At 42.9% G+C, this 20,576-nt stretch overlaps 1 protein-coding gene across 1 annotated transcript; it reads left to right on the top strand.

Annotated features, from left to right (window-relative positions):
* Nucleotides 1-3,668: 3,668 nt before the first annotated feature.
* CRELD2 (cysteine rich with EGF like domains 2) lies at nt 3,669-16,754 on the top strand. The gene is made up of 10 exons (XM_084279630.1): nt 3,669-3,958; nt 5,104-5,186; nt 6,043-6,153; nt 9,017-9,108; nt 10,279-10,455; nt 10,874-10,972; nt 13,184-13,261; nt 14,031-14,126; nt 14,945-15,085; nt 16,171-16,754. The coding sequence occupies exons 1-10, from the start codon at nt 3,806-3,808 to the stop codon at nt 16,227-16,229; spliced, it is 1,089 nt and encodes a 362-aa protein (XP_084135756.1). The 5' UTR covers nt 3,669-3,805; the 3' UTR covers nt 16,230-16,754.
* Nucleotides 16,755-20,576: the final 3,822 nt, after the last annotated feature.

The following is a 20,576-nucleotide window of genomic DNA, read 5'->3' as shown; positions in this document are numbered from 1 at the left end:
TGAATTGGTGTTTGTCCTCCTCATTAGTAAAAGTAAATAAAGACTGAGCTAAGGTTCCTTATCGTCACAGCTAACACCAATAAGCACCAAAATTTGTGTACCTCTGTAAATTGCATGTACATGCATATTATTTTACATATCTCACTGATCGCATCTCTGCGTCAATCATGAGCAGACTGCAACCAAAGCTCTAACTCTGGGCTCACAGAGAAGAGTTTTGCAGTAGGCCCTTACAATTTTTTGGCTTGTTTCGAGATGCTAAGAGCCTACATAAACACAACATCCCAGAAAGTGCAAAGAAGTCTTTAACCTGTGCTTAGTACCACTCCTTCAAGAGAGCAGACAAAAACGGATCATGCTACAAGAAGATCCTTTCCCCACAGCAGCAGTACTGAACCACCAGGCCAACAGGTGCCGTTCAGGAAGCGTTTGGCAGGGATGAAGCCTCTGCACAGGGCAATTTATCTGGTATAAATTCATAACCAGGAAGCCCACTTGCTGAATTCTCTCAATAAATTACAGAATCACAAAATTGTACGGGTTGGAAGGGACCTCAAGAGATCATCGTGTCCAACCCCCCTGCCAAAGCAGGTTCCTTAGGACAGGTCGCACAGGGAGGCATCCAGACAGGTCTTGAGTATCTCCAGAGGAGGAGACTCCACACCTCCCTGGGCAGCCTGTCCCAGGGCTCTGTCACCCTCACTGTGAGAAAGTTCTTCCGCATATTGGTGCTGAACTTCCTATGCTCCAAAATGCAGAGGCATTTCACCTTTCTGGACAAGCTTCCGTACGAGAAAAACAGACACTGAAGGACCAAGCTACCCCCACTGCGTACAGTGACACATGCATCTGGGCACCTTGTGTGCCCTGTGGAACAGCACGTAACACGACAGCACCACGGGTATTCCTCCTTCCCAACTCACACCTTCAGTTATTTTCAGAGCAAAAGAATCCTTCTGAAAGAACCCATGTGCCAGAAAGCCCTATTTTTTCCTTCTTAACTGTATCAGTTATCTAATAAGATGTTACTTTCACCTATTCATGATACTCTGCTCTATAACACTGCCCGCTCCTGCCATCTTTAGCTGATCACCACATAAATAATCCATCCCCAACTTCCTAAATCATCAGAATGACAGTGAAGTTACACATCATATACAGTTTATCACGAGGCTTTTTTTTCAAATCTTGTTGACGCCAATCCTTTCGCATGCCTGAAGAAAGCAAGCTTGCCAACACACTCATAGATTTTGAAGATAATTTTATGTGCTATACACACTGAAATTCCCTGAAGGGAGACACTCTAGAAGAAAAAAAAAAAAAAACACCAACCCACAAAACAAAGCATGAAGACAACACTTAGGCTGCAGAGATAAAGCCTAATAAATTTAGTGGTCTTGTCAAGACTTGAGATAATGGGCTCTGCTGAAAAAGCGATGCTGACAAAGCTCAAAATTCAAGTGGGATTTACCAACAGAGCTAGGCACCGAATTTGATGTTTAAAATAAGTTCGCTATATAAAGGCAGAACACCTGCAACTTTCCTTTTTAAATTCCAAAAACACAGAAACAGATTTTCACTTAATAAAAATCTTTAATTACGAAGATTAGAGGAATGATGCAAGCAAATACAAGCAGTTTTATCCATCACTAACACCCCAATGACTTTAGAAGAGTCTTCCACAGACCTGTGCAACAGATCCAAACTTACTCCCACCCCCCTCCAGAATGTCTGCATCAAGACCGAATCATACAAGGGTAGAGATTTTCGACACAAGGAGTTCACCTTTCCTGGGGTTAACCTGGGTGAAAATAAAGTGGGTTTTTTTCACATTAGAGTAAGGCCCAAGCACTTTTTCCAGAGAATTTAATTCTTTTACTATTCTATACTCTTTTTTTTTTCCTTTTCTGTGCCAGTTCCAAGATTCCTTTCCACCGACAAGGAAAAAAAAAGAAAGATCTATGACGTTTGGCTCCCGTTTTCCCAGCACCCTTCAGTTTAAGCACCTCAGGGCCTGGCAAGCCCACCGCACACTGAATCTGCCTCGCAGAGCCGGCGGCCCACTGCTCTCCACACGCTCTGCACAGCAACAAGCAGGCAGAGCCGCACCAAGGGCACCCCACCGCACAGCCCTCCCTCTTCGCCTTGATCTACATTTGGTAAAACCTATGTCACCTTATCCTCAATTTTCATGCTTTTTCTTTCCCTACGCTTCAGCAGCTCCTCCAGCTTTGCTCTAACAGAGGTCGGGTTTAAGCCTTGCACTCGCCAGGATGGCTTTATCTTCTTTCTCTAAGAAGGAAGGCGGCAGCTGCTACCCCTACACGCACATCCCCGTGAGCCTTGGGACTGGCCACAACAAAAGATAAATAGAAATTAAGACAGGGAAGAGAAAAGCCGAAGCAGGAGACGCGGCCCGGGGCACCACCAGCTATGAAGAGGCGACGAAGCCGTGCGGAAAAGGCCGCTCTTCGGACTGGGGAAGGAACGCTGAGGGTACACTCGCCCCAAACGAAGCAGACCCCAGAAGCACACACACCCACACCCCCCACCACCGCCGCCCCGCTGCCGAGCGGGCCGCCCGCCCCAAGGCGTGTGCCCGGCCCCCTCTAGCGGCCGGCTCCGCACCCCCCAGCGCCGGCGGCCGTTCCCCGCGTCCCGGGCCGCCCAGGCACCCCACGGCTGAGGCAAACGGGCGGGCGACGAGCGCGTCCCAGAGCTCTAAGGGGAAGCCGGCCGTTAGTCCGCGCGTCACAGCGGGCGCCCTCGGGGCGGGCGCGAAGCTGCTGCCCTTCAGGTCGCTCCCATGGAGCCCGGGGAGGGGGGGCTCAACGTGAGCGCACAGCATCGTCCGCCGCCTCCGAAGCCACCGGCACCGCTGCCGAGGCCGCAAGGGCGTCCCGCGGCAAAGGCAGGCCCGCCCGCCCGCCGGCAGACCGAGCAGGCGGCTGCCCTGCCCTGCCCCGCTTCCTCCCGCCGCGCCCGGCAGGCAAAAGGCCGGGGAGAAGAGGGGAGCGCCTCGCCGCCTGTAGCCACAGCCCGGCGCCTCAGCGCAGGACAGAGCTCCCGGGGACGTCCTCCGGGCTGCGGTGGACAAGCGGGCAGGTCACCGGCGGCCTCCCCGCTCCCACCCACACGCACTCACACGCACTCACGCGCCCGTCAGCTCCCGCCCAGCCCCGCCCCGCCCGCCGGCACGGGAACGGGCGCAGCGCCCTCGCCCCGGCCCGCACTCACCGCCCGCGCGCCCACGTGGCCGCCCCGCAGAGGGCGCCGGCAAGAGGAGGGCGGCGGAGAGAGCCCCGTGGCCACGTGACCACTTCTCCTTCCCGCCATGTTAGGTGAGGGCAAAGCACGCCCCCGGCAGCCCCAGGGCTCCGAGGCGGCTGCCAAATACAAATGGCGGATAGAGCTGAAGCCCATATGAGGCCCCTCCTTGCCCGCTCTCATGATGGCGGCAGCGGCGAGCGACGCAGACGTGCGTTACTTCCCCTTGACAGCGCTTTACCACGCCCCCATCGCTCATCATTCTGCGCACGCGGGGGGCTCCAATTGGTCCGGAGCGTGGCGGGCCCTGGTTGGACCACGTCCCTCCGCTCCTCTGCCTCCGCCAACGAGCGCTGGCGGCTGGAGCGTGCGTGTGGCTGACGCGGAAATCTGAATGGAGCTCGCGGGCCGGTTGCTACGGGGCCTGGGGCGGGGCGAGCGCGCTGCGCGCGGCCGGCGCTGCCGTCTCTGAGGCGGGCTCGGTGGCGCGGTCGGGGCGGCCCCGCTCCGTTTCCCCGGGGCTCCCCGCGCCCTCGCCATGGGGTCCGGCTCCGCGTCTCGCCCGGTCCGGCCGCCGCTGGCCGTAGCGCTCTGCGCTGCCCTGCTGATGCTGCCGCCGGCCCTGGGCGCTGGAGAGCGGCGGCGCCTGGCGTGCTCCACCTGTCGGGGCATCGTGGACAGGTTCAACCAGGTGGGCGGCGGGGCTGAGGGGCCGGGCGGGGTCTGTGCGAGGGGCAGGGGGCGGTGGGCGGGGGCTCCCCGGCGGGGAGCCTGGGGAGGAGAAGTGCCGCCAGGCAGCCTGAGGTGCGGTGGCAGCGGCCCAGGCCGCTCCGCGTCTGCCGCTCTGGGGAACAGCCCCCGGGGCCGCTCAGCGACTGGCGGGTGCGGAGGGATGCCGGGCCCGCCGGAAAGCCGGCGGCAGCGCTCGGCGCGGTGCGGGACTGCGGCCACCGGCGCTGCCCGGCTCTATGGCCCGCTGGTCCTCAAGCCAAACTCCTGGACCGCCCCCTTCGCTGTGCCTTAGCGGCCGCCTCCTGTCAAGCCGATGCACGGCATCAGTTTGCTCCCGGCTTGGCTTCGGTAGCAGCCCTAGTCCTTCGGTCGGAGGATTGCCGAGCTCCTCGGGCTTTGGTGCTGAAGCTGTTCTCGTGCGTGAGTGCCTGGAGAGCGGTGGTGCTGCCCGTGCTGCGCCCGGCAGGTGGGAAGCGCCGTCCTCCCAAATTCCCTGTCTCTTCCCACCTGCAGCAGCCCTACGTGGTGGCACAGTCCAGCCTTCAGCGTAGGCAGCAAGGAGCAGCTTCAGCTTGTGGCACATGCTTAACGCCCGCTGTTCCCGCGTTCAGTGCCGTAGGCTGGGCAGAGGCTTCTTGGCAAGGTATGGTTTGAGAGGCACTGGCTCCGGGTCAGGGAAGTTGTGATGGTCACAATGATTACCCTGTTGTACGACTGTGTGTTTAAACTGCAACATGGTGAAGACTGCCAGAACTGAATGACAAAGAAGTCCTATTCAGCTGATGAATAAAGTTTCTGAGAACTTAAGGAAGGGTATAAAGTTTCATACATGTATGCTCTTTGACATAAACGAAGGTTGTTAGGGGTCTTGTTACCCATCATGAAAACTGAGCCATGTTACGCTATAACCTACACTTTCTCAATTTTCATGTTGTCACTGACTGTTCCTTTCACTTAGTGATCTGATCAGCAGCTTCAGAGCTTTCCTGATGTTTCCACGTGGCATTTTTCACGGTTTTTGTAGAAGCATTTACTATTGCCCTTCATTTTTGTTAGAAGCAAACCCTACGTAACCGCCTTCCCTTTCGTACTTCTCATTTGTAGGGATTAGCAGATACAGCTAAAAAGAACTTTGGTGGTGGAAACACGGCTTGGGAAGAAAAGACACTGTCCAAGTACGAGTCCAGGTAAGCTGTCTCAGTACTTCTCATTCAGCTACGTTTCGTGTCCGCTGCATATAAATAATTTTTCCATACTGCTGTTTCCCTGGAACTTAAACATTGAATGTTGCAGCTTAAGTTTCATGTGTCCAACATAACACATGCCAAATAAACATGACAGTGAAGACTAAAACCACTTATAAGTGCCTTTGGTTTGCTTCTGAAAACAGGAATAATTTGTCATAGTAATTTTTGTCTATTTACCCAGCAAAGTCTTTAATGATTTTAAATGATGTTCAATAGTTAATTTAATTGATAATGATAAAAAGTGGGGAGTAGTGCAGTACTCATTTTAGAACTAAAGCAGTATCTCTTTTCTAGTGTCATCACTACTTTGGTGCTACATAGAAAACTAGAAGAGGTGTAGATTACTGTTCCCTCTTGTATATATGTTTGACTACTGGTGTCATTCTTCTGAATTTCAAATTCACGTTTTTATCTTAGTCAGAGGGGGATCTCTGAACCTCAGTTACTGTGAGCTTCATGCAGTTGTATCACATATTAAAAATACGTGAAATTTGTTGAGCTTAAGAGAAAAATACTGCACTTCAAATTTGCTGGGAAGCTAAAAATTATCAAACTTATCATCTGCAGACATCATAAATGCAACCAGGCCAAAGTGGTTCTTGTGATCACCCTTCTGATTATTTTTTTTTCCTGGTGAAATAATGTTCATTAATTCTTTATTCTGATACTTGCTTTGTTTTGGAACTGATTAAGAATATGCCATAAACAAAGTATTGGAGGCTGAGGTCTAGCTTCTCTGCAACATCTCCAGTGGTGTCAAATGTTTAAACTTAGGATTTTCCTTGTCTGTTTGTAGTGAAATTCGTCTTGTGGAGATCATAGAGAATCTGTGTGACAGTAGTAACTTTGAATGTAACAACATGGTAGAAGAGCATGAAGAACATATAGAGAAATGGTGGTTCAAACTGTAAGTATCAATTTTATTTTTTTTTTTGGACATCTTTGTGTGGATAACTTATCCAAGAGAATGAACTACTAATATTAAATCCTGTGCTTGAACAGTAGCAGTATGCTTAATCACAGATGCACAGAATCAAAGGGGTTGGAAGGGACCTCCAGAGATCATTGTGTCTAATCCCCCTGCCAAAGCAGGCTCCTTAGGACAGGTCGCATAGGGAGGTGTCCAGGCTGGTTTTGAGTATCTCCAGAGAAGGAGACTCCACAACCCCCTTGGGCAGCCTGTCCTAGTGCTCTGTTACCCTCACTGTGAATAAGTTCTTAGCTATATTGGTGCTGAACTTCCTGTGCTCCAACTTGAAGCCATTGCCCCTTGTCCTGTCTCCACAGACAATAGAAAAGAGGCTGGTCATTTCCCCCTGTGTCCCACACTTGAGATGTTCATAAACATTAATAAGATCCCCTCTTAGCCTTCTTTTCTCAAGGCTGAACAGCCCCAGCTCACTCAGCCTTTCCTCAGAGGGGAGATGCTCCAGACCCTTAATCATCTTTTAGCCCTTCTCTGGACTCTCTCCAGGAGATCCCTGTCTTTTTTAATGCTTCACTGCCCTTCAGGAACTGCCATTGGGTACAGCTGGGTTCTGGATGATTTTTAATAGTGTGTGCTGCTCTACCATGTTTTATTTTTGAATTTATTTTAAATTTTGGAATTGTTGCATCTAAACATCCAGTGCAGCTTCTCACATGTTATCTGCTCAGTTCCCAGCGGGATGTTGAGGCAAACTAACTTTGGAAAACTGTGAGGTTTATTACCACCTTTGTTTTCCTTTGTCAGAAAACTGCAAGGGACTCTGTGGTCCTTGTGGGTTTGCTTATTTTTTTGCCTTTTTTTTCCCCCTGAAACATTGTTTTGATCCACTGAAAATCCAAAAAGATAATTGATACTAATAAATGTAGGAGTTGGATTTTTTTGAGGTTGGTAATGTAGCAACTGACTCCTCTATCTGCCTTCCAGGCTAGCCTGTCATTTCTATTATAACTAAACTTTTCATATACTCCTTAAAAAGTAGTGCAAATATAGTATTGTAGCATTTAAATCTCTTAATTAGAATTATAAAAATATCTTAATGTTTTTTCTAAGTATTTTTTACTATTGTAGTGCTATAGACTGTCAGCACTCCCAATCATCTAGAATTCAATAGGGTGAGCTGTCATTATACCATTTCATAATGGGATAAAGATTTTTGATAACCCCCTTTGCTTAAAGACTTCTTTATTGTTTTATCCTTTTACTGAACTATACTGGTTTGTGCATACATCTGCATGTCAGTTAAAGGAACTAGAATAAGCAATTTCAGTTGGAAAGGGACATACGTGATCATCTAGTCTAACTGCCTGACCAAGTTAAAGCCTGTTAAGGGCATTGTCCAGATACCTCTTAAATGCTGACAGGTTTTGAGCATCAACCACATCCCCTAGGGCAGTCAAACACTAAACCAGGCTTCCTGTTGGTAAAGAAGTGCTTCCTAATGTCCAGTCTGAAACTCCCCTGGCACAGCTTTAAGCCATCCCCATGTGTCCTGTCACTGGATACCAGGGAGAAGAGATAAGTACCTCCCTCTGCACTTCTCCTCAGGAAGCTGTAGAGAGCAATGAGGCCCCTCAGCCTCCTTTTCTCCAAACCAAACAACCCCAAAGACCTTAGCTGCTCCTCACAGGACATGCTTTCAAGAAAGGTGAGCTATGCAACCTGGTCATAAAGCTGTATTAAATTTGCAGAACTAAAAAAAGGAAACGGCCTTAAACTAGAGAATTTGACAAAATAGACTTAAAATAAACAAAACCATTCATTAAATACATTGAGGTTTTGTAAGTTTCTGTGTTTAATAGACACTTTGAGTGCAATTGATTAACTTTGCCTTCTGTCCTTTAACACGCGATATCCAAATATCATTCAGTTTCTGTGGTAGTTTCCCAAGAGAGTTTCTTTGTCCATAGATAGCTTGGATCTTTTTCCACAAGTTGTTGCATTATGTGTTCTACTCAGTAAATTTACTTTTAGAGCCTGACCTTTGGAGTCAGTATGGAGACAATATGCAGTCAGATGTGGTAGCTCAGAAGAGAAGCTGTAGGTGCCTCAGGAGTTGCTGAAGACTTCTGTCAGGGTACAGAATATCTAAGTCTTTCCTTTAGTAAAGTTTTTGTAAGCATCAGCATGACACTAGGATCTGTGTTCAGAACCGTAGTAGTCCTTGTGCTTGCTTGCAAATTAATTTTTAGCAATTTGTTTGTTAACTGGGGGTGTATGCTAGTGCTAGAGTAGCATGTAACTACTTATTAAAAAAAGTTTAAAAATAGTTCTTGAGTCATGCCAAAAAAAAAAAAAAAGAAGAGGAATTTTAATGGGCATCTTATCAGGTTGGTGATAATTTGAGGAAATGTTAGTATCTGTCCTGGATTGTCTCTTGCATGGTTGACATTAAGGTGCAACAGTTACATTTGAGAGGAAGATAAAAATAAGACTTGTAAATAAGACTGTATAAACTGTGTATATATATATATATATATGAAATCAGGTGGTTTTTTTTTTTTAAAAAGGTGTGTACGTGAGTGTATGAAAACAATTTGATTTTTGTGGTTTCCCAGGTTTCATAAATCTAAACAATCTGAATCCATTAAGAGTATGGTAGTTTAAAAGGTAAATTAATCTCAACTTGGTTTCTGAAATAAGATAACCTTCAAAAGAGGAAAAAAAGGTTTGTAAGCTGATACATGTAGTACACTTCCCTACTGTTTTGTATAGGTTCAGTTGTGCAAGTTGGTTTTTAAAGAATCTTTGTTCTTATTGGTAATTGAATGTCTTTCATATACAGAAAGAAGAAGTATCCTGATTTGTTTAAGTGGTTTTGCATAGAAACAATAGAAGTTTGCTGCCCTTCTGGAACTTATGGACCAGATTGTCTTGGTAATTTTTCTTTTGAAAAATACAGTAGCAGATTTGTTTTCTTTACCTGTTTGTTTCAATCTTTCATAACCTGGACAAATACATGAAGTATGATATTTTGTATGAGACAGCAACTGCTGTGTATTGTGTGCCTGCCTGTTGCCTAGTACTTAGGTAACTGCTTTGTGAGCGTCCTGCCTGAAGAGAAAACTTCACAGAATGGTTTGAATTGGAAGGGATCTTAAAGATCACCTTTCTTGATGATCCCATTTAGGTATTGGAAGGTTGCAGTACAGTCTCCTTGGAGCCTTCTCTTCTTCAGGATGAACAGCCTCAACTCTCAGCCTGTCATAGGCATGAAGTCATGTACAAAGCTATCAAGGGTAGAATCATGTGCAAAGCTATCATGTGCACAATCCATCTTGCCTTGCTCACATCCGTGCCTGACCCAGGCTTAAAGGCTGTCTGTGTCTTCAGGTCTGTTTAGGTGGCCACTTAGAAGTCATTTAGACAAAAGGCCTTGACCAGTTTTAAGAGTAAAACAACCAAAGCACTTCTGGGGATTAAATAAAGAAATTGACAACTGAGGGTTAGTTAAAAAAGGCAGTGAGAGAAATTAGATAAAAATAGGTGGGAAACAATTAGATGAAAATAAGGTCTTTGATACAGAACTGATAAAGGAAGTATTTTGACCCCTTAAGTTGTTATAATTTATAAATCTTAAAACCTTGTACCTTTTTAGAAATAAGCTTTGGCTTCTTATACTGTTAAAAGTCAAGTGCCCATTCACAATATTGATCTAAATGATTGCTAGTAGGTTTTTCCAACTGCAGTATAAACGTAGTCAGAAATCCAGAATAACTAAAGATACCAACTTTACCCAGGAATCTCAGAAAATAGATAAAATTCTAAGCCAGGGTCTTTACCCAAATTTAAATTTATATCTTAATTTTCCTGGAGATATTTTTGAGTTCATCTTGTACTTGAATGTAGTACTAAGAATTCCTTGTCACAAACCTTTTGCTTGCTGTCAAGGAAAAAAAAAAATGAAAATTATCCTGGTTTGTGTTGTGTGGCTTTTTTAACTTTTTTTTACATTTTACTGTCTAGAGGGACTTCAGGTGCTTGTGTCTATGAATAAGAAGTTATTTCTCTTAACATCTGATTTAAAAGGTTTTTGATCCTTTCTAGCTTGTCGGGGTGGATCAGAAAGACCCTGCCATGGGAATGGCCACTGTGATGGTGATGGTACCCGAGGTGGAGATGGCTCATGCAGCTGCAACAAGGAGTATACAGGAGATTTCTGTTTGGACTGTTCTAATGGCTACTTCAGTACCTTGAGAAATCAGACCCATTCTGTTTGTACAGGTAACAAAGTCTTTAACCCATGCTTAGATCTGTGTCTTCCATCAATTTTTGTCAACAGCACTAGAAACAATTTAAACTGACATTCTTAAATGGTGCAGGTGAGTGTAATATCCAGGGTTGGCTTCCAGGGTTTTTTTTGTGTTTTGGTTTTGTTTGCTTTTTGTTATTGTTGTTTGGTTATTGGGGTGTTTTTTTTTTCCTTTGTGTTGTTTCTTTTGGCTTTGTTTTGTCTTTTGTAGGATAGAGCTGCATTTTTGTAAATGATATATCCATAAAGCCAAGATTTAATCTTCTGAAGGGGAGGGTCAAGCTACTAAAACACGATTGCTTCCAGTGAATCCTAAGTAAGGTTTTCTTTGATAATTTGTGTTTTGGAATCTCTCAACAAAGCTCAAATTGTAGTTTTCTCTTCTTTCAGCCTGCCACACTGCCTGCAAAACTTGTACTGGTTCAAGTAACAAGGATTGCCAGGATTGTAATGAAGGCTGGGTTAAAAATGAAGAAGCAGCTTGTGTGGGTGAGTAGTGCTTGGTGGATTTCAAGCAGGTTTTGTAGCACTGTTGGATAGTGAGATTAGATGACTTCACATCGAGTTCTATTCTACTTTTTGGAAGTTTTCTGCCAGTTTAGATTTCTACAGTTTGTAGTGTCTCTCTTTCTGACTTGTTCCATGATGCAGGAAAGCAGTATTTCCTCCCTCCTGATCGCCTGGCGATTCTAGTTGTCTTTATCAAACTGTTCGCTGTGTATCTCTCCAGTTTAATGGAATACAGGAGGTCTTCCTCTTAAAATGTTGTCGTGGTTTCACCCTGGCTGAGAGCCGAGATCCACGCAGCTGCCTGCTTTTTAAAGGAAAAGAGCAGGGAAAAGGGAAGGGAAGGGGTGAGAAGTAAGGGAAGGGAAAAGGAAGAGGAAGGGGCAAATAACCCCAAAACCAAGAAATAAGAGGCCCGTGGGTTGGGATAAGATAACAGAAAGATACAATATAACAATGCTAACAGGACTTCAAAGCAAAAATATATGAAGCTGTTGATACCCAATGCAGTTTCTCAGCAAACCACACAACTCAGGCCGTGCCACCCAGAGCCGTCCCAGAACCTGACCGTCCCCCAAGAACCGCGCGTCCCGGAGCCGCCCCAGGCCTTCCTCCCGTCAGCCCCCGATATCCTGGGCAGGACGTAACTGGCGTGGAATACTCTCTTTGGCCAGTTGGGTCACCTGTCCTGGCTTCGCCCCTCCTTTCTCATGAAGAGCTGAGAAAGTCCTTGACTGTCTGACAGCAACTAGAAACATCAGGGTGTTATCAGCACTACTCCCATTTTAACTCCCAAACACAGCATTCCATCCGCTGATACAAATGAAATTAACTCCATCCTGACCAAAACCAGGACAAATGTCTTTTTTGTGTTTATTTGAATGCTTAACATTGATTTAAAAGATTTTGTCAACTACTGGAAGATCCCTGTCAGCTTATCTACATATTTTGTAGTAATTGCACAATTGTCTTCACATTACCATTGGTTTATAAATAATCATCCCTAATAGAGTTCAAACATTTCCCTAAAAGCCAGGCATACTAACTTTTCCTGTTACTGGAGACAAATACCAAGAGACATCAAGGTCTCAGTGCTTCCATTAATCTCTTATGTGTTTCTGTCTTAGCATTGCTCTTGGTTTATGAGGTGATACATATGAAACACTTAAGGAAAAAACCTGAATACTCAAAATACTCCTAGTGCAGGAATCCACTAGGGAGAGTGACACGTTCTATTTACCTGGTTGGATTTGATCAGTTAGAGACCCTTAACATAGTGTCTGGAAACAGTATCTTAGAAATTGTGTGAACGCTGCTTCTTGAAAAAGTGCTGGTGAGAACCAGAAGTTGAATTACAGCTCCAGAGATACCTGCTTAGGCAATTGTTGAACACTCCAAAACTGTTTTCAAGATGTTCCAGTGTTGCCTTCTTTACAGTTGTATTTTTCTGAACAGTCATTACGACTGATCAAGTATAAATTGAGTAATCAGTGGGAACGATGTCTGCAGCAACAGGATGTGATAGATAGCAAGGGAACTGAAATAGCCTTTGGCTGTCCAATTTTTTTAGTTCTGAGTGCTGTTGTGCCCCTTGAAATGACAAGACTAGCATGTTTTAACTTCCCAGGTAGAACTGTTTTTCAGCTTGACTGACTAACCATAACCTAGTTTTCTACACCAAGCAAATTGCAGAAAGCCAAGTGAGTGTGCATATGTGTGGTTTCAATACTTTATTACAGAGCTATGGAACATTTTATAGGAGTAGAAAAAATAATAGTATTCCAGAAGACTAGTCTGTCTATTTGTTATGCCATTTGCATAAAAAGCATAAATGCATGCAAAACACTGGCTTGAAAATTACAAAGATGGCAGGTACTCTGGAGATTTTATTTAATTTGAGCTCTTGAATTTCTGATGTGTCTGTTGTTGTCATCACAAAACATCTTCGAGGATCAGGTTTGATTTGTTAATTTAAGTTTAAGCTGAACAAAACAGTGTATGTTACCACAGTACTTGTATGTCTAACATGTTGGCAGATCTGATCCTGGTCTCATAGTTAACGATTACTCTCATTGCGGGCAGCTTAAGTTTATAGCTTCTGTGGGCCAGTTTTTAAAAGATCTCAAAGCCTACTAATCTCACTGCTTAATCATGGCTGCTATTTTAGGTAACTTACCACTTCTTATCTTTCAGATTTAGATGAGTGTGCCACTTCCCCTTGTAAAGATCACCAGTATTGTTTGAACACGGATGGATCTTTCTCATGCAAAGGTGTTTTTTTTTTTTAAATCTGCTTTTGTACTTATTGTCTAAAACCCTAATGCTGGAAAAGGAGTGATACCACTGTACATTTAGTACAGTGTGGTCTGTTGCTGACTGCACGTGGGGAGAATGAAGCTTTAGACCTACTGTATGAGGAAAAAAATAGGTTCTTGGCTATTCTTTTTTTCCTGCTCTTCTGAGACCCCACTTGGAGTACTGCATTCGGCTCTGAGGTCCTCAGTGTAAGAAAGTACATGGATCTGCTCTAGTGGGTCCAGAGGAGTCAAAGGATCAAAGATGATCAGAGGGCTGGAGCACCTCTCCTATGAAAGCAGGCCAAGAGACTTGTGGTTATTCAGCCTGGAGTAGAGGAGGCTCTGGAGAAAACAGTACCTAAAGGGGCCCACGGGGAAGATGGAGAGGGACTATTTATCAGGGAGTGTGGTAACAGGAGAAGGAGTAACAGTTTTAAACTGAAGGAGAGTAGATTTAAGTTAGATATTAGGAAGATTTTTTTTGCTTTGAGGGTGGTGGTGCCCTGGCAGCTGTGGCTGCCTTCTCCCTGACAGTGTTCAAGGCCAGGTTGGATGGGGCTTTGGGCAACCTGGTGTAGCAGAGGGTGTTCCCGCCCATAGCAGGGGGGTTGGAACTAGATGGGCTTAGAAGTTCCTTCTAACCCAAACCAATGTGTGATTTCTTGTGTGGGTAAGCTGAGTAATTTTAAGGGATGGTACTTCAAACACGATATATGAATGTGCTTAAAATATTTTGTCTCTAGCATGTGATGCCAGCTGCGTAGGTTGCACAGGGGAAGGTTCTGACAAGTGTAAGACCTGCGCATCTGGATACGTGAAGGAAGAGGAGAAGTGCACAGGTTGGTGGCTGTAGCAGGACGCCCGTCAGCTCGCTCTCACTTAGCCTCACTGAGGGGTTCTTACCTATGTTCACATTTGTCCGCTCTGCTTCTCAATCCTATTCATCAGAGTGAACCCAGTCATTCCAATACTAGCTGCAAAAGCTTTCTTTATAACTTCTTTTATATTATTGAGCTAATAATGCATGAGAGAGCTTACAGCTGCAACACTCCTGCAAAAGAATTGAAGTGGTTTATAGTGGATTCGGGAAACAAATACATGAGTACTGTGTCAGTTATCTACTGCTTCATTAGAAATGTGCACCTGTGTTTGTTTTGTAACAGAAAGGTAGGAACACAGTGTGAATTTGATTGTCTTTCTCTTAATCTATAAATTACTCTCATGTGCACTTGGACATTTCAACATGTAAAATGACAATAAGTGTGAAACTAAGAGTTTCTCTGTAGGAAGATATGCATGGTCTTAAGTAGCTGTTGACTGTGATGATGTATTTACAGGCTCCTTTCCCTTTAGTTGTACTTTGATGGCATCAATAGAAAATCACTATAGGAAATCTTTAGTAGGCTAAGACAAGTGCTGTTTAATTAATTTTCCCATGTAGAGGCCTGCAAAATGTAAAGAACCCCAATTCAAAACAGTAGTATTTGAATACATTCGAAATGCGTTCTAAATTGTGAAGAACTGTAGCAGATTATTTTAACAGAAGTTCTTTTTTTTTTTAGTGTATTTTAGTAGAATTTTGTTTATGTGACAGAGCACAAGTAAGTTTTATAACATAATAACAGCAGTGGACTCTGTTTTCCTAATCTATCTCTAGATGTAGATGAATGTAACCTTCCTGAAAAGGTCTGCGTGAAAGAAAATCAAGACTGTGTTAATACTTCAGGTAGCTACAAGTGTGTATGTTCAGAAGGGTTTGAAGATAAGGATGGGACATGTGTTCAAACTGTAAAAACAGGCAAGTGGCTTTCAATGTCAGTTTGGGTTTTTTTAAATATGCTGTATCAACAACTTGAAGGTGTATTTCTAACTAAGGGTCTAGTTGCTTGTAAACTCTTCCATGTAATTTTTCATCTTCCTACAGCTGTGGTCTGTGGCAAGTAGTTTGTGCTGTAGGCCACATTGTGGCATGTGTGTTTTCTTCCTTAAAAATGTGGGATTTTTTTTTTGGTTTGGGGTTTTTTTTTTAAATGTCCTGTTCCTGCATTGATTTTTTTCTGCTGTGTTGGGATTAGGTGTGGGGTGGTCTGGTTTATTTTGCACTTAACTCAAGGCTGTATTGGTGTGTCTGGCTTCATTACATCAAGTGAACTAACAAATTACTGCTGACATAACAAATGAGGTCTTCCTCTGTGATCACAAAAGTGCCAGAGCTGGTATGAAGGTGAATATGGAGAACCTTAAGAATAAGGTTCAGTAGTAGGGAACTTTAGCTTGACTTAAACTATACCTTCAGTCAAGAAATTTGTGCTAGGATAGAACATCACTTTGGACAGAATTCCATTCATTAATGTTTCATTACTCTGTCTAGGCTTTTTTAACAATTCCAAAGTGAAAGACAGGATTATCTTGCAATAAAGGTTGTAGGAGAACAGATGAGACACTGTTCCACACCTTTTCTTTCTACTTCTTAATTGGTCTTTTGTTGTTCTCCCCCTGCCCACGCCTGCTTTTTCATCATGTACTAATTAGTTTGTAAATTCTATGTAATGTTTTGTTTTTTTCAGATGCTAGAATTTCTTCTATCAGTTTTATGTGTAAAGGAGAAAGTTAACTGGGAATAGCTGAAAATAAAAACTTAGAATGGAAATAGCTGTACTTTTTTTTTCTTCCACTAGCAATGTCATAACAATTTATTTGAACTGTTTTGTTTGCATTTAGTAAAAAAAAATTATTATAAACTTAGACTAGGAGGATGGTGCAAGTAGCTCTTCTATATGGCTTTTGCTTCTCTGGTCTTGATAAATATGTTGATATCCTAATGTCCAATTATGTGATGTAATTAATGCATTTATATTCTAATTATGATTTTTAATTTCACAGGGGAGGAAGTACAGAGTGAAACAACTGAGCCTTCACCTATTGGTCATGATGACTTATGATCTGCATTCAGAACCAAAAGACATTCCTATTGAAAGTTTTAAATTATTGGACTAAGCCTCTGGTAGCTGACGTACTGTGGAAATGGTATTAAATATGCAGGTTGCCATTAAGGTGTTTTTTTAAATGGTGATAAACTTCTCTTCAAGCTGCATTTCTTTATTCTTAAATACCACTTTTTTATAATTCTTCAAGAACAGCACTCTAGATGGGTTAGTGTAAAGTCTGAATTAACACAATATTGTACCCAACAAGTGTAAATGATTTGCAAGTCTCTCATCCTAGTGCCTACTGAAAACTGTCATCATTTGGAAGGACTTAGTTGCACTTCATAATTCAAGAAAAATTTCGACTGAAGTTTCGTAATTCTTGACTTGAGGACTATTTCTGTAACTGAAATACAGCTTTTAGAAACTGTCAAAGGGAATCTCTTTGGAAGGGAAGCACTGTTCCCTTAAAATAGAATGCCTAATACTGCATTCAATAAAAGTCTATTTTGTTGGAATGTGCCTTAAACATTTTTAAGATATCAATACCTTGCTGTGTTATGTCTACTTTTCATTTAGGCAATTGGGAAAAAAAAACCCTAAACCAAACAGCATTAAAACCAACAAGAACCCCCACAAAACCAAAACCCCAGAACCTTATAGTACTGTATTTCAGTTCACTGAATTGCAGCACTCGACTGGGCTGCAATGTATATATAAAAAAGCCCACACAACAACACAAAAAAGAAAAAAAGACAGAAAACTTCCCACATCTTTTTCTCTAAAGGAAGAATTATGTCAAACAACTTCCAAAGACAAGTCTTTCTTCCAGATACTTGCAGTAATTTTGTAAACTAGTTTATACAGTGATGAAAAGTTAAGTTTGGTGAACACCTGCACGCAGTGGCTCAGAGTTGTCACACCAGTGCTCTCTAGACCTGATGAATATGTGACTTTCACTAGTCTGTTTCTGCATGTAATAGCTTAATATGTCTTACAGCAAGCATACTGCATTCAATTTATCTTGGTGTCTTTTGCACCATTTCATAGAGAAAGCTAAGGAGCTTGGCAGAGGGACAAATATAGGAAGTTGGGTCTAAGGATAAAAGTAAGAGAGAAAATGGGTATAGTCTGCAGGACCATCACAGCTGTAGCTAAGCAAAGGCCTAGCCAGGTACAGTATTAAAGTTCAGATGGAAGTGAGTAAAGTTCAGAATACACTGTGTTAGATACAGGGATTACAGACTACAGCTAAAAAGAGTGTACCTTAGGTTCGGCTATGAGGAAGTTTTATAAACGGTACCCCCAGGCAAGTGAAAACAAGGAGGGTGTGAGCAGGATTGACGTGTTGAACAGTGCAGGTGCCTTCTGAAGATTTCTTTGTTCAGACTTAGTCACAGTTCTGTTTGTGAGCAGTGCATTGGGGATTTCTATGTGCAACAGATACCTGTGAGTATTGTACAAAACAAGGATTCTGTTGGATTATTATGTCAGCAGTCTAATCTGACCTTGTGTGCTAATACCTAATGGTACTAAAGTACCTGTAATCATTTTCTTTATTTTCCTTCAGCTTTTATATTTAGATGTTTCTTAATTTGCCAGCCTGAGAATAAAAACTTCAGAGCTTTCTTAGCTGTAATTGCCAGAGATGGGCCTCCATGCCACATATCTTTCAAGTTGTTGGGTAAGCACTTCAAGTGCTAAATTTAAAGGAGGGAAAAAGTTGGCATGATGGGAGCATAGGGAATACAACTCAGTGATCTTTAGGGTTGTGGCTAGTTAGGGTAATAGGCCTTAAAGATCTTAACAAAAGTGTAGCTTGTCTTTGTTGCTCAGTCATTGACACTTAAATCCTGGGTCTTGCAGATGATGGTTCAAATGGTCTTTGTTAACAGTAACATGAGATGTCAGTTCTGGTTAGAAAGTACCAGCAACTGTAACAGAATTGTCCCACAATTCTAACTCTTCTATTAATGTTTCAAGCTTGAAATAATGCTTCCTTGTGTGAAGAAGAGATTGCTATTCTATGTTCCCTTCGAGTTATTTGGGACTGGAGGTGGGGAAGAGAATACCTGATAAGCATTTGCTTTCAATTTCCTCCTTGCCCAAACCCTGGCCAGAAAGTTCCAGCTTAATTGGTCCTAGTTAAGTTCAACTTTGGGATGAAGTAATGACAACCAAAAGCTTCAAGAACTTGTTTTTTTTTTTCCTCTGGTGAGAAAAACCAGGAGGAGGAACTCTTCCAACAGTTGATGACCAAGTTCAGTTCTGGAAAACAGTGTTTCCAGTTTTCTACTGCTGCAGTGGAACCCACACAGTATTGTTCCCTAGAAGACATACGGATGTGGTACCTGGGTATTAGGAGTCACTAATATCTTTTTCCTCAATCTTCCTACTCCCCTGCTCCAGAGCACCTGTAGTTCTGCATTAAATTACTGTGGATAAAACCAGGGGTCCAGAAAGGTGAATTCAAATATTGAGAGCTCTGAAAGATTATTGACCAAGCTATGTACTTGATAAATTTTTAACATTATGCTACTGTCTCATGCCTTCTCAGTGCTGAGTTTCAAGAGAGACCTCTTGTTTTATTCTGAAACTTCATTTTACTACTTCAGACTGCAATTACTGCTCTGGTTTAGAGGTTAGAAGTAGAAATTGGTTTGATTTGAATTTATTATTTTTTATTTCATTTCTGCCATGAATCAGGTGGGGATTGGACTCTTAGTTGTCTTGGGTTTTGCCCTTCATAATCAGAATGAAGGGGGTGAGGGGGCAAGATTTAAACTGGTTAGCAGAAACTGGCAGTGAAAGTCAAGTGTATTGGGTTAGTCAAACCAGTCCAGGGTATGAATTCACTGCCAAGGTGAACCTTAAACTTCCAGATTCACACCTGCTTTGTAAAATTCATACAGTGGTATCAAAGTAAAACCAGCATCCTTTTTGCTAGTTTGTCTTGGTATTTCTTTGGGGTTTCTTGACCTAGAGCTAAATTATTTTTGCAATGAGAAATCTAGTATTTAGTATTCTCTAGGCACTTTACCATGTCAGAGAACTTTGTCCTTTATAGCTGGGCTCCACAGAAGGTCCAGGAATGCTTTCCAGGAACAAACAAACCTACAGGCCTGCATGTGTCAATTAAAACTCTAAACAAGGCCAGGAAAGCAGTCTCAAGTATGTAGCAGGTATACCAAAATCTTCCTGCCGTGTCTAAAATTAGGAATCAAAGTATATGCTGAAATGTTCTTTGCTATGAATTCCCAGCATGTCTGTTGTAGATAGTTCTCTGCGCAAAGCACAATACCACCCAGTCGTAAATAGGGTAAACCCCATCTGTTTTGCAGAGCAGCTCGATGGTTTAGCTAATTCAGGCTGTCAAGAGGTAATCTGCAATGGTTCAAATCCCTGTCGTCTTTCTCAGGAGAGATGCCAAAGCCCCTAGTTTACAGACAAGAACAGGACACAGGTCAGTGTAAAATACATGCATATATTGTACAAATACAACACACTTTCCTTTTATGGTTGAGGACATCATCCTAGTATGTATGGGAGAGGTACTCTTTAGTCAAGTCGTTGTCATTGTTAGCCTTTGAACTGTAATTTGCAAGTTGAAAAAGCACCAAGAGTTGGGAAAATCACCAAATTATTTTGAGTGTTAGGTTCTCAGTGTATGCAGCACTATGGGCATGTTAAGAAAGCTTTCCCTGGAGAACACGGTGCACCCTGCCCTTTCAGACCATGCTACAGTACAAGGTTAGGCATTCAAATAACTCAAGCTTGCCTTGCCAAGTGATTTATTGAAAAGAATGTGTGGGGAAAAAAAAAAGCTGTTAGAAAAACCCCATGCAGTTCTGGATCATATATAGATATAATACAGAAGAAAATTCTCCATAATGTCCTAGCTGACCTCCTGATGCCCCACCCTTTCTTTCCTTCTACCAGTTCTGAGGTTATGTTTTTTATCTGTTCTGAAAGTAAACTTCTGAGGTTATTCAAAGTGACTGTGCTTTTTTTCTTGGATCAAAAAGGAATTTTCCTTTTTCAGCAACTTTATACCATATCTAACTTTTTGGTTTCTGTTCCAATGTTAATCCAATGTGATGTGCAGGTAGAGCTCAAATATGTTTGCAAGAATCTCATTTTTTTCCACAGATTTCTCTTAGAATTAAAGCAATGGATGCTAATGTAGTGGTCTTTCTCTTGCACTAGTATATTAGATTTTCTTTCTTACTGTAGAGTCCCTTTGAAATTGTATATCTGTTTCATTAGACTTTTTTTGTAGCCTTCTTGATTTTAACTTATTTTCAAAGATACTCAAGTTACTACTTCCCCTTACAGGGCTGGAATGTTAAAAGCTCAATTTTA

Source organism: Gallinula chloropus (assembly GCF_964237585.1).
Source record: "Gallinula chloropus genome assembly, chromosome: 1".
NCBI classification, from domain to species: domain Eukaryota; kingdom Metazoa; phylum Chordata; class Aves; order Gruiformes; family Rallidae; genus Gallinula; species Gallinula chloropus.
The sequence above is the reverse complement of the archived record's forward strand: the minus strand, read 5'-3'. Positions and strand labels throughout refer to the sequence as shown.

Bases quoted from the DNA above. Each gene is read 5' to 3' on its own strand.
- CRELD2 (XM_084279630.1), top strand. From the start codon at position 3,806: ATGGGGTCCGGCTCCGCGTCTCGCCCGGTCCGGCCGCCGCTGGCCGTA. The intron at 5,187-6,042 runs GTAAGCTGTCTC...GTCTGTTTGTAG, and splicing joins CTGTCCAAGTACGAGTCCAG to TGAAATTCGTCTTGTGGAGA. The intron at 13,262-14,030 runs GTGTTTTTTTTT...TTTTGTCTCTAG, and splicing joins TGGATCTTTCTCATGCAAAG to CATGTGATGCCAGCTGCGTA.